The 25,880-nt window shown below is 50.6% G+C and overlaps 1 protein-coding gene across 2 annotated transcripts in view; it reads right to left on the bottom strand.

The window, feature by feature from the left end:
- LHFPL4 (LHFPL tetraspan subfamily member 4) overlaps window positions 1–22,459 on the bottom strand; it is a 71,223-nt gene extending 48,764 nt beyond the window's left edge. For both annotated transcript variants that reach the window (XM_039482756.1, XM_039482757.1), the window contains exon 1: window positions 22,054–22,459. In XM_039482756.1, coding sequence (XP_039338690.1) covers window positions 22,054–22,459 — 406 coding nt within the window. The remainder of the gene's footprint in view (window positions 1–22,053) is intronic.
- Between the last annotated feature and the right edge of the window lie 3,421 nt (window positions 22,460–25,880).

The raw sequence follows: 25,880 nt of genomic DNA, 5'->3' as shown, positions 1-25,880 counted from the left end.
TTCTAATATATCTTTTTTTGAGATGGGGCAACCAGAACTGCATGCAGTATTCAAGGTGTGGGTGTCTCATGGATTTATTTAGTGGCATTATGATGATAACACAGAAAATATCCATCCCTTTCCTAATGGCGCCTAACATTCTGTTAGCTTTTTAGACTGCTGCTATACATTGAACAGGTGTATTTAGAGAACCATCCATGACGACTCCAAAATCTTTCTCTTGCACGGTAACAGCTAACTTAGACCCCATCATTTGATATGGATAAATTGGGATTATGTTTTCCAATGTGCATTACTTTGCATTGATCAACATTGAATTTCATCTGCCATTTTGTTGCCCAGTCACCCAGTTTTGTGAGATCCCTTTGTAGCTCTTAGTTAAGTCCAAAGCTGACTTCAATCTTGAGTAATTTAGTGTCATCTGCAAACTTTGCCACCTCACTATTTGCCCCTTTTTCCAGATCATTTATGAATATGTTGAACAGCACTGGTCCCAGTACAAATCCTTGAGGGACACCACTATTGACTTATCTCCCTTCTGAAAACTGACCATTTATTCCTACCCTTTTGTTTCCTGTCTTTTAGCCTGTTACCGATCCATGAGAGGATCTTCCCTCTTATCCCATGACTCCTTATTTTGCTTCAGAGCCTTTGGTGAGGGATTCTGTCAAAGGCTTTCTGAAAGTCCAAGTGCACTATATCCACTGGATCATCCCTGTCAACATGCTCGCTGACTCCCATCAAAGAATTCTAATAGATTGGTGAGGCATGGTTTCCCTTTACAAAAGCTGTGTTGACTCTTCCCCAACAAACCATGTTCATCTATTTGCCTGATAATTCTGTAGTTTCAACCAGTTTGCCTGGTACTGAAGTTAGTCTTACTGGCCTGTAATTGCCGGGATCACCCCTGGAGCCTTTTAAGAAAAACATTAGTGTGACATTAGCTATGCTGCAGTCAGAGAATAATACAGAGGGTGATTTCAGCGAATGATTACATACTACAGTTAGTAGTTTTGCAGTTTCATATTTGAGTTCCTTTAGAACTCTTGGGTGATATCTGTTTGCAATCTTGGTCCTCATGGCTCAGACTGTAGAGCTACCTGAGAACACATGTGATGTCAGTGTAGGATACGATGGACAGATGTATAGTCCCTCCAGGAAGTAATTACAGCCCCGCCCCTCTGTTCTCTGAGAAGACTGCTTTCCCCTACAGGAATCGTACCTAGAATCCCATCTCCTAGAGATGGAAAGGAACTGATTTCCTGACGTTGTCCACAGCACAACCTCTGCAGCTTTCCCAGCGTCCCCTGATGCAAGCTGCAGGTGTCTGGGACTCCCCACTAGGGTTCTTCCGTTTTTATGGAATCATTCACAGACTACACCCTGGCCTCAGCATGTGCATAAGCCCTCTCAGCTGGCCTCTGCTTTCTGAAGGACCATGCTGCTCCTGGAGGTGCCAGCAGCCAGGGAAGCTGCTGCTCCTGGGACCCAGATGGATTCTGAGAGCAGATAGGCAAAGGTATGAAACCAACACAAACGTCTCTACGTTCTTTAAGTGGTGTGTTGGCTGAGTCACCAGGGTAGAGGGAGCAATTACAGATAAGAACTCTGCTGAGAATGATTTCTAGCATTGGTCTTTCCCCACAAAAGGTGCTGGGGAGATAACTAGTCTTTCTGGGTAACAAGGATGGGACACTGGTAAGACTGTTCTCTAGCAAAATGATACAAGAACAAATGATAAATTAAAAAGATACATGTTCCCCCCCCCAGGCACATGCGCCACATACAGGCGTCTGAAGGAACATAAGAATGCATCAACTGAGACGGATTAAAATAAATTGTTAGATTGAAGGGTAGCAAATGTTGCATCTCTGTTTAAAAATGGTACTAAAAATGATCAGGGAATTACAGATCAATGGGTCGTAGGTCTGTACCTGGTAAATTGACTGAAATGATAATTAAATAGAATAATAAACCTAAAAGATTATGGTACAATAGGGTCTAACCAGACAGGATTCTGCAAAGGAAAATGGTATCTTACTATTCTACCAGAATTCTTTGAATACATTAGTGATGATCTTTGAGGCAGGGCCTGTCTCTCACTGTGTGGCTGTGTAGTGCCCAGGACAACTGGGCACAGATTGCATTTGAGGCCTTAGGCTTCCGCCACTTTGGGTAATAGGAAATATAAATAACAGATAAAGGAGAATTGCTCAGCATCACTGATTTACTTTGGCGAGGTCCCTCCGGAGAGGGTGTTATGGAAATTAAGCAGCAATGGAGTGAGAGGCAAAGTTCTGTCGTGGATCAGAAACTGCCGAAGAGACAGAAAATGCAGCAGGCGTAAATAGTCCATTTCCATCCTAGCAAAAGGCTCTGTACTAGGACTGGTATTTATGGTATTTTTTAGTGATTTAGAATTGGGGGTGAGCAGGGAAGTGGCAGCCATTGCAGATGATACTGTGACAATCAGGGTCCAGACAACCACATGGTAGGGCAAGGGCTCTGAACCCCAAAGAGTAAGCAATTGAATCAAGTGGTTTATACAATGTTATTGTGTATACAAATATGTTGAGTAAGGTCTTTTATGAAAGCTTGTAATGTTCTGAACTTGATGGTCATTGATATATAGATAGACACATATAGATACAGATATATACACACACACAGAGGGTGGCTATGAATTATGTATTTATATGGAATAGTATGCTCATGACCAGTGCTATGACTTCAAGTATTCCTCACAGCATGGAAGGGCTCCTCCCAAGCCTGGTGTTTGCACAAAACTAACTTCACATACCCACGCATTGTCCAGCCAGGAAAAGAAAGTGGTGGACCATTAGAGTTAATGGGAAAACACTGAAGGACATCAGAAAGGGAAGGCCAGCTGTCTGTGAAACACTAGATACCCCTCTAGGACAGAACTGCAAAACCGTTTAGAGTTGATAGGTAACTTGGAAAAGGAAATTTAGCTAATATAGACGTGTGAAGCCTGAGGTTGTCTCGGTTTATTTTCTGTGTAACCAGTGGGTGTTTGCTTTTCCTTATGAGTTCATCTCTGAATCAATGATTTTTCTATTACATGAACGTTGTTTATTTTTACCCCCAGCAGGTCTCTGTTTTCCAAACGGTGTGGATGGTCTATCCCAAAGTGAACTGATGCCTTTTGAGAAGGTGACGACCCAGTCCCAACGGCTGATAGTTAACAACTGGGGTAGACGTACTTGAGGATAATCCGGACTGGAACGGGTGTTGGTGTCACCTTGCAAGGAGTAACGAGGCTGGTGGAAGCCAAGGTGAGACTTTTATGCTCGTAGGCTGGCTACTGGTGTCAGGGCTCTGAGCCATAGCAACACAGCATTAAGGCACCCAAGGGTTCAGGGCAGGTGGTGACTGACCCCTTTCGTGGTCTGGATGATCCCAAAATTGTCAGTCACAAAATTATTTAAATTAGTTAAGATAGTGAAGACTAAAAGGAGCCTTGAAGGGATTAACCCAACAAGGGGAATGGACAACCAGATGGCAGATGAAATTTGGTGCTTCATGTGCAGCAGCAGGAACAAGCAAATAAAAAGTTGAGATGCACAAGGATGAAAAAGACTCCTCTGGGATGCTGTGCTCAGTGCTAGTCCCCCCATCTCAGCCAGGGCATAGCAGGAATCAAGGGGCTCGGGCAGAGGCAGAGAGAATCATCTGGGGCTGGAAAGCCCCCAGGCAGAGAGACTGAGAAGCTTGGGCCTGTCTCCATTAGAGAAGAGCCAAGAGGGGAGCTGATAAAGGGGCCTGGACAACGAATGGGCTAGAAAAACTGCTGTTCTCCCTCTGTCCTGGCAGGAGAACCGGGGGCGTTTCAGGACATTGAGAGGGAGCACGTTTAAAACTGAGACAGGAAACAATTTTTAAAATCGCTAAATTCATGATTTCAGCTATTTAAATCTAAAATTTCAGTGTTGTGATTGTAGGGATCCTGACCCAAAAAGGAGTTGGGGGGGTCACATGGTTATTGTAGTCGGGGTGCAGTATTGCTACCCTTACTTCTGCGCTGCTGCTGGCTGGGTGCTGCCTTCAGAGCTGGAGAGCAGCAGCTGCTGGCTGAGAGCCCAGCTCTGAAGGCAGAGCCGCCACCAGCAGCAGCGCAGAAGTAAAGGTGGCATAGTATGGTATTGCCACCCTTACTTCTGTGCTGCTTCTGGCGGGGCGCTGCCTTCAGAGCTGGGTGCCCGGCTAACAGCCGCTGCTCTCCAGCTGCAACTCTCTTTTGGGTCAGGACCCCTAATTTGAGAAACGCTGGTCTCCCCTGTGAAATCTGTACAGTATAGGGTAAATGCACACACAAAAACAGATTTCATGGAAGGAGACAAGATTTCACGGTCTGAGACATGTTTCTCATGGCTGTGAATATGATAGGGCACTACTAATGAGACTACCCAGAGTAAAAGACAAATATTTATTAAAAAGAGCTGTGGAAGGGATATCAACCCACCTGCCACGGGGCATCAGCCAAGCCCCATATAGTGGACTGGGAAGACGCTTTCCCTGGGGGCAATGTATCCCACTGCAGGAGTTATTGCACCTTCTGAAGCAGCTGGTACTTGCCAGTCAGACAAGAGACTAGACTAACTTGGGTCTAATCCAGCCTGGCAGATCCTCTGCCCCGTTCCACCTGGTGTTGGTGTTACCAGGTTCAGACAGTGGCCAATGCTAAAGTGAAGGTTTCACACGCAATCTCCACTGTCATACCCCCATAATGTTCTGAAACTCCCCTTTGGAGCTGAATCTCCCTGCTGAATCCATCCCAAAGGGAATATCTGGGGATTTAGGATGAGAATTCCTGCAGCTGGATTTAAGTTGGGGAGAGATGTCTCTTCAAGCAAGTAATTCGCTCTGCTTCTTGCTGAGTGGGTGACAGCCTCACGGAGCTGAGGTCTGGAACATAAAGAATAAAGCTGGGGTCTGGGGGAACCAGATTTTCGATTTCACAGGAAATCCCGTAACTGAATTTTTTCCATTTTAAAATGAGTCAATCAAAACATTTAGATGAAATAACATTTTGTTCCAATTTTGACCTTTTAATCGAATTAACAATGGATTTCATTTTGAACGCTCATTCTGAAATGTTACCTGCTGAGAGTGTTGAAATAGGACATTTCAGCATTATCATAACGCTCCCTTTCGAGAAGAGGGGGTTAATTGATCAAATTAATGAACATGACTTTTTTTGTCAAAGAATTGTAATGAAAGCCTTCCGAGCGGTTCTGGTACAGAGCTCCTGGGGAGGCCTGGGACCTGGGCTGGGTGTGGAACAGTCGGGTTAGGTGTAAATGATGGCTGTTTTCAAGCTGTGGACACTCTTGTTGCAGAGTGCTCTCAGTGCATGCTGCTCAGGAAATGCTCCCCGGCTCTTGTCCCCCTCCCTGCCCAGCCTTGAGCCCCTTCTCCCCTGCTTCAGTGGTGTGGTTGAATGTGGGATCATTAAAGCATGTACTCGACTCACATTCGGAAAGCTCTCAGGATCCCAGCCCCAGAATGCAGGGGGGCCTCCTGAACCAGATGATTGCTCCACCCTGCCTTGCCCCTCTTGGCCTGACCATGAGAGGCTGCCCAGTCTGCTCTGCTGCCCACTTAATGAAGCAATGTTTACAAGAAAGGCTCCCGTGTGCAGCCCTTGAAATGCACATGGCTTCCCAGTGTAATTAAGAGGCACCCCTAGGGAGGATTGTTGCTGTCTTTGAGGGAGTGACAGGGCCGCCCCTAGGGCATGGGAGCCCCTGTGGCACCAAAGACTAACAGTTGTTCTGCGATCTCGAGGTTAACACTCTCCAGTGCATGACAGCAAAGGGTGGCTGAGCCCCCGAGCACCAGAATTGGCTGCTATGTACCGGTTGGTCAGTGCTTTGCCTCTGTGGCGAGCCGGGGAGCGCTCAGGATTCTTTGGTTAACATGTGCCCCTGGAATCGGAAGGACGAAGTGTTTTGTGCCATTGGAAGCATTTATTTTAGCAGGGACTGTCTGTGGGGATGACGCTTCGCATGGGAACTACAAAAAGGCAGATGCCTGGTATGTCTGTTTAGGCAGCTGTTCAGTCTCCCCCCCTAGTCCAGACTTGAGGACCAAGTCCCCTCTCTACCATGCTGACTGGCAGAGCTCCCATTGCTCCTTGGCACATGGTGGTGCATGGAGAGATGGCACTGGGGTGTGTTCCTGTGCAGAGGGCCTCCCTTCTGGGTGTTGTAGATAATTTGTGAGCTTTGTGTTGGGCCAGGCTATAAATTAATACTGCCTTTTCAACTCAAAATCTTCAACAATAGCTTCTACCTCCTGACATAAACATCACCGATCCAGGAAATAACACCCTCCACCCTCCGCTGCTCTGCCAGCACTCCAGCCAGAGCCCCGGGAAAGGGCACATGCTATTTCGGCAGCAGCAGAAATGCACAGGAGGGGGCTGCTGGAGGATTGTCTACTGAGCTAGCATGTCTGACTGTAGCTAGCATTAGTGTTTTGTGCCAGCACCTGTGTGCAAGTGACCAGTCCCCTGTCTGTTCTTCACAAATGTAGACACATGAACATTTAGTGGCCTCTAACACTGTTGGCAGCTCTTCTTTTCCCCTGCCATCTAGAGAGTGCCAACCTTCTAGTGTGTGTAGCACCACAGTGAGCTCTGCACAAAGATTCTTACTCCCACTCCCATCCTATTAGCTTGACCTGCCTCAATATGCAAGATGAGTTAACCTGACTCCTTTGGGATGCAGCGGTGCAGAGGGCACCTGACCTCCCCTATGTACCTTGGCATAAACTTGTAATGAAGCAATAATTTGCGTAGACGAGAGCCCATGGGATGGGGCAGGGGTGCTCTTGCTCCTCTTTGGTGCCACCTGGAAGCAGTGGTAAAAAAATCCTGTCCTTGAAGAGGGCTGAAGGACTCTGGAGCCCTGCAGCAGGAACAAGCCAGCCCCGGAGGCCAGGTGGGGCTCCTGGGGCTTTGTTCGGACTCTCCTTTCCCCCAAAAGGAGGTACCTTTCCCTGGGTTTGACCAGAAGACTGGACCCCAAATCATCTCGCCACACCCACCCAGGAAGGCTCTCATCAGGGAGGAAACTGAGGCTGCAACTGCGTCTCCACGCCAGGGAGAGGTAAGTGACTGTTCCATTCCGGTCACTGGCTTACCATGTGCATTCCAGCATGAATGCATACTCTGCCTCTGAGGCTCTGGGACATGCATCTGGTCCCTTGGGGGCAGAAATACCAGTCATTTAAGCAGTGGCTTTCACAGCTGTAATAAAGAACTGCTGTGGGGGTGAATCCTTCCAAAAGATTCCTTTTCACTGGTACGGAGGAAGCTGACCCCCCCAGCACCCATACCCCATGGAGGGTTTCATTCTGCCAATGCAGTGATGTTGCCTTGGTGTAGTTTGGCTCGTGGCTGATACTACTCAGTGGCCGTGTCTCAGTGTTTGACAATAGATGATACCCATTCGCTTTCTGGAGGGCAGGGCCTGTCTGAGAGATGTCAGTGCAGCCTGGGAAAGTGGGTTATGGTCTTGTTGCGGAGGGGAACCCTTTGGTACCCAGTTTGGTCCTGCTCTTGGGGGAACAAAAGGCCCCCCTGGTTTCCCCGGGGCAGGGGTTACCCTGGGATGCAGGAGGCTGCTCATTCCCTTGTCAGCAGGGTGAAATGAACAGCATGGAGCTGCCACAGGGCTGTTGTGTGAGCAGTTGCCCACTCTAGCTTGGCAGCTAAGGCAGTGCTTGGTGTGCTTGCTCGGCTTTGATCGGCCCAGCCAGGGGGTGTAACCCCTTAGCTGCCCAGCTGGATATATGCCTCCCAGCACAGCTGCTTGAACACTCAGACATGACGAGACTAATATAATCAACTCCAAAGCGCAACAGGTAAGGAGACAAACTAATCAAATGGCCAATGAAATGACCCCGTGCAAACAAGACTGACCGTATTTCTCAGACTTCCCGTCTGGTGTCATCTAGGGCCTGCAGAAGAAGTTAGACTGCTAGGAAGGAGGACTAATGGGGACACACTTTCAGATGTGGGATCTAATTTTTTTTGTCCACACTGAATCATGGGGACAAGCAGTCGAACGTCATTGTCAGCCTAGCTGGCTGCATCTGCCGCCTTGTGCTCACAATTGATTGTGAGCACAAAATCAGAGGCCTTTTGAAAGCGGGGCTATCGAGTGATGCTGCTGCTGTGTTATTGCCCACATGTGGCTGGAAGACTGGCTAGGGACATTCTGCTACTTGACTTTACAGAAGTGGCTCTATGGATTAGCTCGATGAACCAACAGACAGCAGGAGCTGATGCAGCGCTGTCACCCTGCCGTGCCCTTTGGGGATTGCCACGTAGTCCTGATGGAGCTAGATTCCAATGGGAAGTCTGGGGGCTGAGCCCATGAGGCTGCTTTGAAGTATCATGTGCTCTTAAACATTAGTATCAAATACCAGGACACAATTGTTATTTCAAACTACAAATTTCCTTCACAAAAGAATAAAATTTTAAACTTTCCAGTTCTGTTTCTGGGAGGAAGATGGGAATGCTCAAGGCCCGTCGATGGCCTATTGTTCCCGTAATGCTGCTATGGCTTCCAGGTACAAGAAATTCCTGTTCCATGATCCTTGGGTGTCACCAATGTGCCAGGGCATCTTCTGAGCCTTTCTAAGTGTCCCCAGCTCCTCAGGTCACAGGGGAGGTGGGCAGTATGTAGACGCTGGAGGTAAGACATTGAAAATATCAATCCAGCTGTCTTAGTCCCCTTCTCCATCTGCTTCATATAAGCACCTTCCCTCTCTGCCCTTCTGCCAGTCAAATGGCGTGGGGGCTCCCTCCACACCAGATGCAGTTGAGGCCAAACTACCTGCAGCCTAACTCGAATTGTCTGGCCTCCATTCTACCCCTCTAGGAACTTCCTCTGTCATTGGTAGTTCTGTATCCAGATGATGGTAGTGCTCACAATGGGCCAGTTACGTTCCAAACAGATAAGTCCCTCCCCAGAGAGCTCACAATTTAAGGTGACAAGCAACACATGAAGGGTGGGGAAGAGGAGTAAAACATGCAACCTATTTCTTTTCAAATAAGTATCAGTTCTGTCCCACAGATCTTTCTGTTGAGATGAGTTCCTGTCTGCATCCTGTCAAACTTGCCCATACCGGTATTGCCCTGGCCTCTTCTTTTGTCATTCAGTGTTGAACGCATTCTAAAACAATATGCATTTCCTCAACTTCTGGGGGTGAAGCCAGACTTTAAGGCACCTGCTCCCCTACTTGGTGTAAATTTTGCTTGTGCCAATCAGAAACGAACACAAACAGGTTTTGGGCCCCGTCCCCTATGACACTTCTATGATGTCATGGTTGGTACTTTAGGCCTGCCTGCCATGTGCAGGCAGAGAGAGGAGAAAGAAAAACGAATCCTGTGTATCCTGTGTACACCCGTAACCGAGCCTGATCACCTCGAAGCCTCTCTCTCAGCTCACGTGTTTCAAACAGAGCGTCTACGTTTGCCGGTCGTTATGCGTTGGTTTGTATTTGTAAGTATCGGTTATTACTAAATGCTGCATCTTCGTTTATAAATATTGTTAGTAGATATTTTAGTCATTGTGTGTTTTAAGTTTCATTAACTCTATTAGCTAATCATACGCTGCTCCCTTACCCCTTGTAATTATCCCCAATAAAACTTTAAATTGATTAATTTTAGTTGTGTGTGTGTGTCTGCAGTTTGCATCGTGACCCAATACTCTCCTTGCATCCCTTACCAATATAGTCTATTGCCACGTGCAGCCTGGTAAATAACAGGCCTGCATTTTCTTTCACCCCTGTGTGCCCGTGGCAATTTACATGGCGTCACGAACAGGATGCAAGGGAGTTGGGCCATGCCCGTGGCACGCTGCAGACCGCGCAGATAATGAAACTGAACAGTTCCAACATTTGCAGTTTCACCTTTTTACTAGCCAAAATTCGACCAATCCAAAAATAGAATGGATCTGTTCCCTTGGCTCGGGCAAAACTCTAAAAGGCTATACTGTGCCTTTAACCCTGGCAGATACTCTGAGGATGTTTCCACCGTTCTGTTTAGCATGATATGCAAGGCCCTCGATCTGTGCTCTGTCCTCCATGGGGGCACAATGTTTGCAGCTAAACAGGCAGCCCCAGGCTCTCCTAAAGATGATAATGAGGAGAAGACAGAAAAGGTAGAGCCCATCACTACCCCCCCCAAGTCCCTCTCAGAAAATTTTGCCACCCCTATATGAAGCTCCTAAAACTCCTCTGTATCCAGCTCTGCCAACAGCCCCAGAATTTACTGAATCTAAAACTGTAGCAGAAGCTTTGCCTATTGCGATAACTACCCTTGATGGAGTTAATCTTTCTTGGCTCAGGTCTCGCTACCTTCCTAGGTTGCTCTTCACCCCCCCCCCCCTTCCCCCACTCCACCTCTCCTCACTTCGGCTCTCTCTTTTTGTTTTAAAAGTTAAAAGCTATCGTTTTTACAGAAACCTCCAAAAAATAAAGCATTTGAAAACAGAACAAAACAAGAAACAAGAAGAAAACAAGGTAAAAACTTTAAATCCAGTAAATTAATTATTTTAACCCTTCGGGAATGCAACAGCTGGAATTATTCCTAACTTTCTTGAAGATATGGTTGCCAAGCAACAGAAGTGCACTCTCTGCTTCTTATCCTAACCGCTAACTAATATTTGAAACATGGGCTTTTCTTATTTCCATATAGCAGAGTTTTAAAATAATGTTAAATATAAAGTAATGCAAAATTCCTTGTTACCGAATTAATACAATACATTTGGCAAATACTAATATATTTTTATCAAATTTATGCTACAAGTTTTAAATAAGGTAATAATTTGTTTATTCATATGTTTAACCCTTTTACTTTTTATCTTTGGTTGTGTTATTTTGTATAGATATGAATAGGATTTTGGCACCATTTGTTTTTAATTGTAAGTTTGTCCTGTATGTCATGTGTGTGTGTTGTGTCTATGTTGTGTGTGTCACGTGACTATTTTTTTTCTTTAAAAAATTATGTTTATTTTGTTGCAACAAAAGTCAATTTTACACCCTTTTAAAAATATATATATAAGATGTGGTACCACACTATTTTAAAATCATGGTTGGGGTGTAATCATAGTATATTAACACCAATTTTTTGTGCAAAGTTCAAAAAGGTTTCAGTTACAAATATATGTACATATATTTCTGCCTCAACAAATAATGCAATTGCAAACAAAGGAATTCTCTTTTATCAATCACAGGTTTTTTTTTAAGTTTTTTTTTTAATTTGTTATTCAAAGAAAAAAAATGTAAGGGGAAACCTCAACATTAAGGTAAAGATAATATTAACAAATGTCAATTTCTTGTTTGGGCTTTTTATAAACTTGTTTGCACTTTTAATTATAGTTATAAGAATGTCATAACCAAACTGTTTTAAAATAACAATTTATGCATAAAGCTAACCAAACAATTTCAACAGGTTTCCACCTTTGGCTCCCAAACATAACAAAGCATCATAAAAGTATACCCTCAAATACCCTCAAAGTGTTTGCATGTATCTGTATTTAAAATTTATTTTGGTTTAATTTTATAGTTGGTTTGTATTTGTTATCCTGCTCTCCCTCACAACATCTTTGCCCACGGAGCCCTTAGGAGGGGGTGGACTACAAACTTGGTTCGCCGCCTACTGGGTGCAGGAGGTCAGCGGAAACCAGTCCCTGTCAGCGCTGAGTCCAGAAGATTGTCTTGTTTGCTCCACTCAGTTCTCACCTAAATATCCATTACCCTTTCAATTTGTACCAATAGTTTATAATTTTTCTTCATTAATATATCTAGTGTAAATTGTTCTTCCCCCTATGTGCAGTGGGCTGCTTCTAGTGTTTGGAATAATTGTTCTTCACAATTTAATTCTTATGTGTTTCCAGTTCTTAATGCTTCAGGTCGAAGTGATCATAGCTTTCCTTTAATTGAGAGTATTAGAGTTCCAGCATCTCATTGTTGGGTTTTTGTTGGTAATAGTTTAACCCCAGCCCCTACTTGGGTTGGTACTTATTCTAATCGTTCTATGTGGAGTTTCTCTTATGCTAATACCTCCCTAACTTAACCCACTCTTAATTTTACCTACCGCCCTCCCATTAATTGTTCTTATCGTCTTAATTATAATATTTTTTTGGAACCTTCTATACCTCCATAACACATACGTATCTGTTTCATGCCCAGCATATGCATCATGCTGAGGCTGCATGTATCAATCGTGCATCCAGCTTTTATTCTGTAACCAATAATGGGTGGAGCCATACCACAGTTAAGACCTGGTCATTTTTGGATTTGCGGTAATGTTGCATTTGCTGTGCTTCCTCCCAATCCCCGGGGTATATGCACCATTGGCACCCTGTATCTACAGGGCGGAGGTATTTATACCTTGCCATCTGGCCACCGACACCATCGGAGTACCCACTCTTTTTGGACTCGTTTGCAAACAGCAGCTTCCTCCCTCGCCTCCTCTATTGTTAGTTTTAACCCTGTTGGTTATATGATGTTACGTAATCAAGTGCTGTTTCAATCCCTTGCTATTGAAATGCTTGCTAATACTACGGGCAAGGGCCTCTCCTTAATTAATCAGCAGTTAAATTCCCTTGTTCAGTATAGTATTCAAAATAGATTAATGATTCAATATTTGTTACAATCTTCCTCATTTTGTACTAAATTTGCTGAAGTATATCCCGACTTTGCTGATAAATGCTGCGTTTCTTTGCCTTCTATTTCTCCTAATTTGTCCTCAATTGTTAAAGACCTGCAAACATTGAGCTCTACTGTCAAAGAGTCACGAGAGTCCTTCCAGTTTTGGTCATGGCTCGATTGGCTTGGCCTTGCACCCTACAAATCATATTTCCAATCCCTGTTTGTGTCCCTTCTGGTTGGGCTCGCTCTTCTCTGTCTCGGATGTGCCTTCATTAAAGCCTGCATTCACAAGTTTGTTGCCTCGGCCTACATCGCTTCCACCCCCGAAGCGCATCCCCTCGTAGGTGGGAACCTCCCCAGAGAGCTCACAATTTAAGGTGACAAGCAACACATGAAGGGTGGGGAAGAGGAGTAAAACATGCAACCTATTTCTTTTCAAATAAGTATCAGTTCTGTCCCACAGATCTTTCAATCCACTCAGCTGGGAAGGAACGGTGGCCTCCCTTGCCAGATGTGGTGTTGTGGGGCAATATAGGACACTGTCATTCAGACGACTATTGTAGCTGGTTTTATAACAGAGAAGGATTTAGCAAAATCTCCAGTTCTGTGTTACTGGGATTGTGAACAGGGCAGATGGCTGGGTTTCTATTTGTGATGAAGTAAACTCTTTCCTCTTAATTAGATCCAGTTTCCTCCTAGGGGGGCAGTGGTTTTGAGCTGGGCCTTCTGTGATGCCTTAATTAAACCCTTCCCTGATTGTTGTCCAGTAATCAGACACTGGAGGTTTAACTCTTTTGCTAAAAGAGGCGCTGTCTCCTGCATTCAGACTATTCTCTCCTTCAATATGCCCCCCTTCCCCCATCCACTTTGTGACCCAGGTTTCCTCTGCTGTGTCTGAAGCAAACAACAAGTCACTCACAGATTGCACCCATGTGTTTCCCAGGATTAATGTAGCTGGAATCCCTTGTTATGCAGCTTCCCACTCAGAAATGCATCTTCAAGGAGATCAGAATAAACTTCTGTGAAACCCTGTCATTGGTACTAGAAGAAGGTAAGAATGACCATACCATAGTGTCCATTGCCAAATGCTTCAGAGGGAGTGAACAGTACAGGGCAATGTATCTGAATGATCCAGCTTCTGACAGTCAGGCCTAGGGACACCCGGAGCCTAATCATCTTGGCTGATAGCCATTGATGGACCCATCCTCCAAAAACGTATCTAGTTCTTTTTTGAAAAGCCAGTTTTATTTTTAGCCTTCACAACATCCCCTGGCAAGGAGTTCCACAGGTTGACTGTGCATTGTGTGAAGAAATACTTCCTTTTGTTTGTTTTAAACCTGCTGCCTATTAATTTCATTGGGTGACACCTAGTTCATGCATTATGAGGAGGAGTAAATAATACTTCACTATTCACTTTCTCCATCCAGTTATGATTTTATAGACCTCTCTCATATCCCTCCCTTAGTTGTCTCTTTTCCGACCTTGAAGTCCCAGTCTTTTTAATCTCCCCGTGTATGGATGCCTTTCCATACCTCTGATCATTTTTGTTGCCTTTCTCTGTAGTTTTTCTAATTCTAATATATCTTTTTTGAGATGGGGCAACCAGAACTGCACTCAGATTCAAGGTGTGGGCGTACCAGGGATTTATATAGTGGCATTTTCCATCTTGTTATTATCCCTTTCTTCATGGTTCCTAACATTCTGTTAGTTATTTTGACTACTGCGGCACATTGAGTGGATGATTTCAGAGAACTATCCACGATAACTCCAAGATCTCTCTTGAATGGTAACAGATAATTTAGACCCCATCATTTTGTATGTAGCGTTGGGATTATGTTTTCCAATGTGCATTACTTAGTATTTATCAACATTGAATTTCATCTGCCATTTTGTTGCCCAGTCACCTGGTGATGAGATCCCTTTGTAAGTCTTCACAGTCAGCTTTGGACTTGACTGTCTTGAACAATTTAATGTCATCTGCACATTTTGCCGCCTCACTGTTTACCCCTTTTTCCAGATCATTTATGAATATGTTGAATAGGACTGGCCCCAGTACAGACCCCTGCAGGACACCACTATTTACCACTCTCCATTCTGAAAACTGACCATTTATTCCTGCCCTTTGTTTCATAGAACCATAGAATATCAGGGTTGGAAGGGACCTCAGGAGGTATCTAGTCCAACCCCCTGCTCAGAGCAGGACCAACCCCAACTAAATCATCCCAGCCAGGGCTTTGTCAAGCCTGACCTTAAAAACCTCTAAGGATGGAGATTCCACCACCTCCCTAGGGAACCCATTCCAGTGCTTCACCACCCTCCTAGTGAAAAAGCTTTTCCTAATATCCAACCTAAACCTCCCCCACTGCAACTTGAGACCATTACTCCTTGTTCTGTCATCTGCTACCACTGAGAACAGTCTAGATCCATCCTCTTTGGAACCCCCTTTCAGGTAGTTGAAGGCAGCTCTCAAATCCCCCCTCATTCTTCTCTTCTGCAGACTAAATAGGCCCAGTTCCCTCAGCCTCTCCTCGTAAATCGTGCTCCAGCCCCCTAGTTATTTTTTTGCCCTCCGCTGGACTCTTTCCTATCTCTTAACCAGTTACCGATCCATGAGAGGACCCTTCTCCCATGACTCCTTACTTTGCTTAAGAACTTTTGGTGAGGGACTTTGTCAAAGGCTTTCTGAAAGTCCAAGTACACTATATGCACTAAATCATCCTCATCCACACGTTTGTTGACACCCTCAAAGAATTCTAATAGATTGGTGAGGCATGATTTCCCTTTACAAAAGATGGGTTGACTCTTCCCCAACAAATTGTGTTCATCTATGTGCCTGATAATTCTGTTCTTTACTATAATTTCAACCAGTTTGCCTGGTACTGAAGTTAGGCTTACTGGCCTGTAATGGCCAGGATCACCTCTGGAGCCTTTTTTAAAAATCATTGTCACATTAGCTATCCACCAGTCATCTGGTACAGAGGCTGATTTAAGTGATGTATTTCCTTGATTTCATATGAGTTCCTTCAGAATTCATGAGTGAATACCATCTGGTCCTGGTGACTTATTACTGTTTAATTTATCAACTTGTTCCAAAACTTCCTCTAATGACACCTCAGTCAGGGACAGTTCCTCAGCTTTGTCACCTAAAAGGAATGGCTCAGGTGTGGGAATCTCCTTCTCATTCTCTGCAGTGAAGACCAATGCAAAGAATTAATTTAGCTTCTGTGCAATGGCCTTGTCTTCCTTGAATACTCCTCGTGCACCTGAATCATCCTATGGGCCCACTGACCAGCAGGCTTCCTGCTTCTGATGTACTTTATGCTCCTTTCTACTTTCCTTAGTAGGGTTTCACTTCCAATTTTTAAAAGATGTATTTTTGTCTCTAACTGCCTCTTTTACTTTGTTTAGCCATGGTGATTCTTTTTAATTGTTTTTTTATTATTTTTTGGTCCTCTTACTGGTTGGTTATTTATTTGGTACATTTAGTTTGAGCCTTTATTATGATGTTTTTTAAAAGGTTCCATGCAGCTTGCAGGCATTTCACTCTTGTGACTGTTCCTTCTAATTTCCATTTAACGACCTTCCTCATTATTTAACTTTTTGAAGTTAAATGTTACTGTGGTGTGCTTCTTTAGTATTTTTCCCCCTAAAAGGATATAAAATTTAATTACATTATGGTTGCTATTACTGAGCAGTTCAGCTACATTCACCTCTTGAACCAGGTCCTGTGCGCCACTCAGGACTAAAGCAAGAATTGCTTCTCCCCTTGTGGGTTCCAGGACTAGCTGCTCCAAGAAGCCATCATTAATGGTGTCTAGAAATTTTATCTCTGCATCCCGTCCTGAGTTGACATGCACCTAATCAAAATGGAGATAGCTGAAATCCTTCACTATTATTGGACTTTCTGTTTTTGAAGCCTCTCTAATCTCCCTGACCATTTCACAGTCACCAGCACCATCCTGGTCAGGTGGCTGGCAGTATATTCCTCCTGCTCTACTTTTTAAGCATGGGATTTCTATCCATAGAGAGTCTATGGTGCAGTTTGATTCATTTAACATTTTTACTATATTTGACTCTTTCTTTCACATATGGTGCCACTCCCCCACCAGTGCAACCTACTCTGTTATTCCTACGTATTTGGTATGCTGGTGTTACCGTGCCCCATTGATTATCATTGTTCCACCAAGTTTCTGTGATGCCTGTTATATCAATATCCTCATTTAACACCAGGCACTCAAATTCACCCATCTTATCATTTAAACTTCTTGCATTTGTATAGAAGTACTTATAAAATTGGTCAATATTCAGTTGTCTGCCTTCAGGTGATATAACTGAATTGGACTCTTTTTCATTTGACTTTCTCTTCAGCTCCTACCTGCACGTCTAGCACGTCTATCCTCATCTCTTTACTAGACTATAGAATATCCTCTTCCCTAAGGGGATCCAAACCGTGTGCTCCTTTGCACCTGTTGGTTTTCCCTCAGCCCTTACTCCTCTATGACCACCTTCATTTTACATGCCAGCAATTTGGTTCTGTTTTGGTTTAGGTGGAGCCCATCCTTCTTGTCTAGGCTCCTCCATTCCCAGAAGGTTCCTCAGTTCCTAATAAAATTAAACTCCTTCTCCAAACACCATTGTTTCATCCATGCATTGAGACCCTGCAGTTCTGCCTGTCTAACTGGCCCTGCACGTGGACCTGGAAGCATTTCAGAGAATGCTACCATGGAGGTCCTGGACTTTAATCTTTTACCTAGCAGCCAAAACTTGGCCTCCAGGATTTCTCTCCTACCTATCCCTATGTCGTGTATCACAACCACTGGCTGCACATAGGTCTGTCTAGATGTCTCTAGAGGTCCACAACCTTCACACCCAGCAGACAATTTACCATGTGCTTCTCCTGGTCATCACAAACCCAACTACCTAGATTTCTAATAATCAAATCCCCCATTGCTATTACCTGTCTCTTCCTAATAACAGGGATCCCCTCCCCTGAGAGCTACTATGACATCATCTGTAAGGAGGGTCCAAACTACGGGATAATTTTTCTCCACTCCAGCTTGATGTTCTCCTTCTCTGAGACTCTCCTCCTTCTCAACGGCACAGACTGGGGTGGGACCACTCTGCTGTGTCCCGGAAGGTCTTGCCTGTGTACCTGTCTACCTCCCTCAGCTCCTCCACTTCAAGCACTCTGGTCTCCAGAGGCTGAGTACTGGCTACGAGGGCCATGAGCTGCCCCCTGCCCACAGGGCAGGTACTCAGCCATGCGGCAGTCAGTGCAATGAGCGGGCTAGCCCCCACCCTCTTGCTGAGCTTCTGCACACCTGATTTGTACTCTTCCAGGTCGTCTTTCTTTCTTTGTTCTTGGGGTGGTTTTTTTTGGGGGGGGGGGGATGTTGGCCTAAGTTTGGAGACTGTTTATTTGGTGTATCTGGCTGTCACACTCTCCCCTGTGTGAGCTCCTGCTCGCTAGCTCCAGTCCATGAGTGCATTTGAAAATCAGGTAGGAAATGAGAGCAGGCCCTCTTCTCCCTTCTCGCTGCTCTCACCTGCCTACCGCCCCTTTGCCAGTGAGACTGTACAGCCTTCAGCCTCACTGCCTGCCGTAGCCTGGGAAACGTGTGGCTTCCTTCAGCTCAGTGTCTCTAGCCTTAAATGCTGCTTTGGGGCAAGAGAAACAATCTCACACACATCATCATCTCCTCTACCGTCCCACCCCCAACACAACTCCCCCATTTACCTCCACTGTCCATAACAATGTGTCTATCTGCCAAGGCCCTGATCTCTCCTCCTCCTTCCCCAGCCCGTGTCCGTAACTCTGCTTAGTGCAAACTCCACATGCCCCAGTTCACTCTCCATTAAAATCCTCATTCGTGCTTCCATGACCTCCACCTGGACTACTGCACTTCCCACATCTAGCACTGCCTTCACTCCAGCTGCCGAGTCACCCCAGCTGACCCTATGTCACGGTCTCCTCACTCACTTCAGGATCTAGCTCAGCATCATCTGCCTTGGTCTTAAAAATAGCCCATGTTCAAGCTCCAGAGTAGACTAACTCCCAGACCTTGTCTCCATCCTCCCTTCCCTCCTCTGTCTGCTGACCTAACACTGACCTCTACGCTGAGGGATGATGAGCCTTTTCTATGGGGCTCTACCATCTGAACCAATCTTCCTTGTGGCTCCTCCCTTTTCTCCCAAAGCCATGGCAAGAAATCTCTCTCCTTGTCTGCCAGCAGCCCCTCACTCCCTGGCCCAGGGCTAGAGCTCCACCTGACTTCTAGGAAAGCTATGACTGCCCAGGAAGGTCTCTTGTAAAATTGTCCATTTCCAAAAGTCCAGCTGCTCCCCTCACCCCCATGTTCTGAGCGACTGTAACAGTAACTGCCCCAGCCAACCCCCTCGTTTCCTGGATTCCCTTTGCATTGGGTGCTGTGAACTACGTGTGCCCATTCAGCATTGGGGCCTGGATGTGTAGAGCAAATTGTAAACAGAACTGGCATCAAATAATGGCCTTTGACTCCGGAGGGTTCGCATGAGGCAGAGCTGTCCCCCCCCGCCCCATTAGCTGAACAGAGTTTAAAGGTACCAAGAACACGAATACGCCTTAGCTCACTGCCTCAGGTGCCTGGGCTGAGACAAACTCTTGCAGTGAAACCTGAGGGTTTAGCCAGACCTGCTCTCAAAGTATGTTCCGAAGGTAACACGTTCCCCAGATTCCTGTATCCTGCCCTTCCTGGGATTGATGATAGAGACCTTCAGAGAGGCGGCTCTCCCTCAAGCAGAATGCATCTGCTTGCCTCCCCCAGGGCCAAACCCAGCACCAGCCCATGCCCCTGGGCCCTGCTTCCTTCTCTGCCCCCAGGCTGCTTCTGCTGCCACTTTAAGGACTTGAGCCTGGTTTTCAAAGCCATTAATGGATCAGGCCTGGCATTTCCAGCCATGCCCCCCACAGCAGCTGCACTCAGGCCCCAGGGGGGAGGGCAGGACCAGGCCTTCGGGGTGCATTGACTTGAGCTTCCTGTTGGGTCTAGACTGCATCAATCTGACAAGCCAGAGGCTGCAACAGGACCCCCCTCAGCCCGATGGGCAGGTGCGTAGGCAGATGGCCAAGTAGAACTTTCCACCCGGGAGGCGAGAGAGCAGAGGCTGAGCCCACAGGGCCCCCATGCAGCTGGAGGGCCTGGCCCCATGGAATGGGGATATAGCCAGGCCCGAAAGCAGTGGTCCAAATTCTGCTTTTTGTGTCAGCTTTTACTCAGCCTCTGCTGGGTGGGGATGGGCTGTCTCCCCAGGGCCTGGGTCCCTGCTGGGTGGGGATGGGCCGTCTCCCCAGCGCCTGGACCCTGCTGGGTGGGGATGGGCCGTCTCCCCAGGGCCTGGGTCCCTGCTGGGTGGGGATGGGCCGTCTCCCCAGCGCCTGGGTCCCTGCTGGGTGGGGATGGGCCGTCTCCCCAGCGCCTGGGTCCCTGCTGGGTGGGGATGGGCCGTCTCCCCAGCGCCTGGGTCCCTGCTGGGTGGGGATGGGCCGTCTCCCCAGCGCCTGGGTCCCTGCTGGGTGGGGATGGGCCGTCTCCCCAGGGCCTGGACCCTGCTGGGTGGGGATGGGCCGTCTCCCCAGGGCCTGGGTCCCTGCTGGGTGGGGAATGGGCCGTCTCCCCAGGGCCTGGTCCCTGCTGGGTGGGGATGGGCTGTCTCCCCAGCGCCTGGGTCCCTGCTGGGTGGGGATGGGCTGTCTCCCCAGCGCCTGGGTCCCTGCTGGGTGGGGATGGGCTGTCTCCCCAGGGCCTGGGTCCCTGCTGGGTGGGGATGGGCTGTCTCCCCAGGGCCTGGGTCCCTGCTGGGTGGGGATGGGCTGTCTCCCCAGCGCCTGGGTCCCTGCTGGGTGGGGATGGGCTGTCTCCCCAGGGCCTGGACCCTGCTGGGTGGGGATGGGCTGTCTCCCCAGGGCCTGGATGCCTGCTGGGTGGGGATGGGCCATCTCCCCAGGGCCTGGACCCTGCTGGGTGGAGATGGGCCGTCTCCCCAGCGCCTGGGTCCCTGCTGGGTGGGGATGGGCCGTCTCCCCAGCGCCTGGGTGCCTGCTGGGTGGGGATGGGCCGTCTCCCCAGGGCCTGGATGCCTGCTGGGTGGGGATGGGCCGTCTCCCCAGGGCCTGAGTCCCTGCTGGGTGGGGATGGGCCGTCTCCCCAGGGCCTGGGTCCCTGCTGGGTGGGGATGGGCTGTCTCCCCAGGGCCTGGGTCCCTGCTGGGTGGGGATGGGCTGTCTCCCCAGGGCCTGGACCCTGCTGGGTGTGGGTTGGCGTGGGTTATCTCACCAGTGCCTGGACCCCTGCAAGGTCACGGTGGGGTAGGGCTGTCTTGGCAGGGCCTGGCCCCTGCAGGGTCACCTCTGGCTGGCGCTTGGGTCACCATTCATTGCTGTAGAAATGTATTGATCCTGTATCCTTGTCTTGGGTAGGAGACAGGGACTGCAGGAAGGGGCTCATTGTGCACAGTGGCTGGGGGCAAGGCTTGGTGTCTGGCAGCAGGGAGGGTGGGCCTGGGATGGGGGAGGGAGCAGCTGCCCCCACCCCACACTGGGTCCTTCCCACCTTGGGGGCTGAGGGGCCGTGTCAGGAGCCAGAACCTCCTACTGTGCACTGGACCCCCTGTGCACCCGGCCTCCGAGCTCAGCTGGCCTGGCTCTCCGCCACCCTGGCCGGGAGTGCCCAGGGTGCAGGAATGCCGAGGTCCGAGTGGGGGGACGGGATTTCCCTGCTCTGGCTTTTGGGAGCCAGGCAGGCCCCTGGCTGGAGCTGTAGGCAGTGACGCCAGCTCCCCCATCCGGTAGCACCCCAGGCAGCTGCAGGGGCCCAGTCCTGGGGATGGCAACTCCAATCCCTGTGGCTGAGCTCGGCTGCTCGGCCAGGACTCAGGCCCTGGGCACCTGGGCAGGTGAGTGTGACTCTCAAAGGAGTTAGCGCAGCGCACTGGGGCGGAGTCCTGGGACAGACTGGACTGACCCCCCTGCCCTGGCTGCAATGGTAGCTGGCTCTGGGTGTGCCCAGGGCACCCTGAAACCAGCCCTTGCTCTGAGGGACCCCCGGCAGCAAGCCGGACTGAACCCCAGGGCGCTGCACCCTGCCCCGCCGGCACAACCGCTCGAGCCGCAGCCTCGGAGCCCCCTGCCCCAGGGCCACCCGGGCCTGCTCGGGACCCTCCCGCACGTCTCTCGCCCTCTGCCCCGGGAGCTGCTGCTCCTCCGTGCCGGGGCTGCAGCCTGGGTCGCCCGGCGCCGCAGAGCGAGTCCCCGAGAGCCCCGGGCCGAGGCCGGCGCCAGCCCCGTGCGCCCGCCGTGACCCGACGGGGCGAGCCGCGGCCGCCTACCCGCCAGCAGCTGCATCCAGGCGCAGATCTTGTAGACCGTGGCGGTGTTGCAGAAGAAGAAGAGCGCGAAGCAGGTGATGCAGCCCAGGATCAGCACCATGGAGAGCAGCACGAAGAAGGAGGCCGCCTTGAAGGCGCCCGAGGGGATGGTGCTGAAGTCGGCGAAGGAGCCGCGGCAGGCGAGCTCGCGGCTGGCCAGCCCGTTGCCCACGCAGTAGTGGAAGAGGCCGAAGTAGCCCGGCTTGGGCGTGTTGACGCTGTCCCCGATCCAGTAGGGCTGGATGAAAACCACCACGTTGATGATGGCGAAGCAGATGGTGAAGATGGCCCAGAGCACCCCGATGGCCCGCGAGTTCCGCATGTAGTTGTCATGGTAGAGCTTGGAGGCCTCCTGCGAGGGCAGCATCGTGCCGGGCCGGGGGCTGACGGGGCGCTGGGGGCGCGGGGCCGGGGGCGCGCGGGGCGCGGGCGCAGGGGCGCGGGGCGCACGGAGCTGGGGGGCGCAGGGGCGCACGGGCTGGGGCGCAGGGGCGCACGGAGCTGGGGCGCGCGCGGGGCGCAGGGGCGCACGGAGCTGGGGCGCCGGGGCGCACGGAGCTGGGGGCGCCGGGGCGCGGGGCGCACGGCGCTGGGGGCGCGGGGCGCTGGGGCGCAGGGGCGCGCGGGGCGCACGGAGCTGGGGGCGCAGGGGCCGGGGCGCACGGCTGGCAGCCGCAGCGCAGCAGCAGCTAGGCGGAGGGGAGATGCCCCGGGAGGGGCTCCTGTGCGGAGGCTGAGCCCGGGGGGTGGCCTGCGGGGGGCCAGGCCATGGGGGGGCCTGCGGGCGGGGAGCCCTAGACGCGCCCGCTCGCTCCCACCAGCTGCAGCCGCCGCGACTCCATCTTTGCTGCCGCCTTCCTGCTCCTGTGCGCGGCGCGCTCCCGCGGCGGGGCGCGCTCCCGCGGCAATGCAGATTGGGGAGCCGGAGGGGGGCCGGGTCCCCGGCGGCCCGGGCTCTGCGCCAGTCCCGGGGGCCCGGAGCTGTTCCTCGCAGGGTCACAGCACCCAGACCGGTGCCCCCAGCTAGGCGGGGACGGGCACGGGTCCTTCAATGGGGGTGGAGAGAAGGGGCCCGTTGGGGGCGGGGGACCATTCCCCCTGCGCTCTGCCCCCCCACAGGAACCCCGGGTCTGGGCTGGGGATTCCCCTGCCAGGAAAGCCCAGTAAGGGGTGGGGAACTCCAGACCATGGGGAGGGGCCAGAAGGAGCCCAGGAATCCGCTCCTGGGGGGCCGAAGGGAGCTGCTTCTGCCCAGGGTGCAGGGTCTGCGCCTCCCCCTCCCCCCCCCCACTGCCCTGCCTGCAGGCTTGGGGTGCCAGGGAGGCAATGCCTTGCGGAGAGCTCAGGTCGGCCAGGCCCCCTGCTGCTGGGGGCAGGACCCCCAGGCAGCTGAGGCCTGGCTGGGGGGGCAGGGCTTTGGCGACCCGTGAGAAATGTCACAACCGCTGGGGATCCCTCCCCTCCAGGCTGAGCCAGGCCTGCCTATGCCGGGGATCCCCTGCACAGCCATGTGCTGCAGGAATGTGTCGGGGCCATAGGGGCCTGTGCCCTGCCCTCAGTGCAGACCCCAGGGCCCCAGTGCAGTGCTGGGGGGGGGGGGCCATGTGGCAGGAGGGGCCACCTTTAAACTGCCACTAAGCTTGGAGGTCCTGACCACCCAGAGCCTGCTGCCAGCCTGGTTCTTCCTGAGCTGCAGCATTTTTCTTTGCCTCCTACTTTGGCACCCTGCCCTGCTGCTAAAAGCTGTCACCTGCTGGCATCTCCCTTTCACTGTCTGGCTGCTGATGCCCCGGACTCAGTGGTGGGAAGCAGGGGTAACAGCCCAGGCCACCTGCAATCCTTGGTGTGTGATGGGGTCAGGGCACTGCTTGGGTGCCCAGACAGCCAGGGCAGGAGGCTCTGGTGCAGGGCCGGCTTTAGGAGGTGCGGGGCCCAATTCAAACAGTTTTGATGGGGCCCCGGCAGGGATGACTTTAAAAAAAAACGTAAAACAACACGTGGGGCTTGTACTCACCGGGCGGTGCTCCAAGTCTTTGGCGGCACTTCGGCGGCGGGTCCTTCACTCGCTCCAGGTCTTCAGCGGCACTGAAGGACCCGCCGCCGAAGTGCCGCTGAAGACCCAGAGCAAGCGAAGGACCCGCTGCCAAAGTGCCACCGAAGACCCAGAGCAAGCGAAGGACCTGCTGCCAAAGTGCCACTGAAGACCCAGAGCAAGCAAAGGACCCGCCGCCGAAGTGCCGCCGAAGACCCAGAGCAAGTGAAGGACCTGCTGCCAAAGTGCCGCCGAAGACCCAGAGCAAGCGAAGGACCCGGTGCCGAAGTGCCGCCGAAGACCCAGAGCAAGCGAAGGACCCGCCGCCGAAGTGCCGCCGAAGACCCAGAGCAAGCGAAGGACCCGGTGCCGAAGTGCCGCCGAAGACCCGTAGCGCCGCCAGGTGAGTAAAAATTAAAAAGGCGCCTCTAGCCAGGGAAGGGATTCTCACTGGGCGCGGGGCCCTCTTAGGCATGGGGCCCGATTCGGGGGAATTGATGGAATAGACCTAAAGCCGGCCCTGCTCCGGTGGAGCCTTGCCTGGTGTTCCAACAGCCCTCCCCCAGGGGAGTCTCAAGCACTCCCCTGCCCGGGAACCCCCTGGCCCCTGAATAAAATGGGTCTTCTTGGCTGAATCACAAGTCCTAGCGGGACTGGCTGGAGCACAGAGAAATGCAGGTGACTCTCGGGGAAATGAGCGTAGCTCTGAGGTAGATCAGGGTGGAGAAGTGTTGCCCCAAGGCCTGGCCTGGGAGCTCCATTACTGTCCTTTCAGGAGACTGCCAGAAGCTGCCCTGCAGGGGGCAGCATTGCTCCATTTCCTGGCGCAGGAAAGGCAAAGGGGCTGCAGGTGGTGGAGCAGGACTGGGCCCTCTTGGATTTGTTTCATTCTTATTGCGCGAGCCGAGCCGTGGGCCGTGCACCGGGTCTGGTTCAAACCGAACTGGGTCAGTTCCTGGGGGGCGGGTCCGCCGATGGCTATTAGCCAGGATAGGCAGGGACGGGACCCCGTGCGCTGGCTGTTCACCTCCAACTGCCAGGGTTGCCAGGCATCCGGTTTTCAACCGGAAAGTCTGGTCAAACAGAGACTCCCGTCAGCACCGCTGACCGGGCCATTAAAAGTCCACCCTGAACCCCCTCCCACACCCCAATCCACTGACCGAGCCTCAAGTCCCCTCTCGCACCCAAACTCCCTCCTGGAACCCACCCCCCATCCCCTGAGCCCCAGCCCTGAGCCCCCTTCTGCACCCCAACCCCCTCATCCCTGGCCCCACCTGAAGCCCCCTCCTTCACCCCTGTGATAAATAAAGTGGGGGGAATAGCTCCCTTTGATGGACACCCAACCAGCCAGCTATAAAATCCCTCTTGATAGCAGTTCTCTACTTGCTTTACCAAGGATTAAAAAGTCCCCCAGGTAAAGAAAAAGAAGTGGGCACCTGACCAAAAGAGCCAGTGGGAAGGTAGAACTTTTTAAAATGGGGAAATAAACTTTCCCTTTGTCTGTTGCTCTCTGGACTGGAGGGACAGAGTAGCCATGCTGTAAGCAGCTTAAGCCAGGTATGATCATAAATCATCAGATCATGCCTAGAACTCCAAACATGTAAGTAGATCAGAATGTTTAGCTAGATGTGATCAGGTTTATTTTCTGTATTTTGACTTGTGGATCTCCTCTCTGCTAACCCCAGCTGCCTTTGTTTGCTTGTAATCTTTAAGCTGAACCCCTAAGAAAGCTGGTTTGGGTACTTACTGTTTATAA

The sequence above is a fragment of the Mauremys reevesii genome, linkage group 7 (assembly GCF_016161935.1).
Source record: "Mauremys reevesii isolate NIE-2019 linkage group 7, ASM1616193v1, whole genome shotgun sequence".
Taxonomy (NCBI): Eukaryota; Metazoa; Chordata; order Testudines; family Geoemydidae; genus Mauremys; species Mauremys reevesii.
The sequence above is the reverse complement of the archived record's forward strand: the minus strand, read 5'-3'. Positions and strand labels throughout refer to the sequence as shown.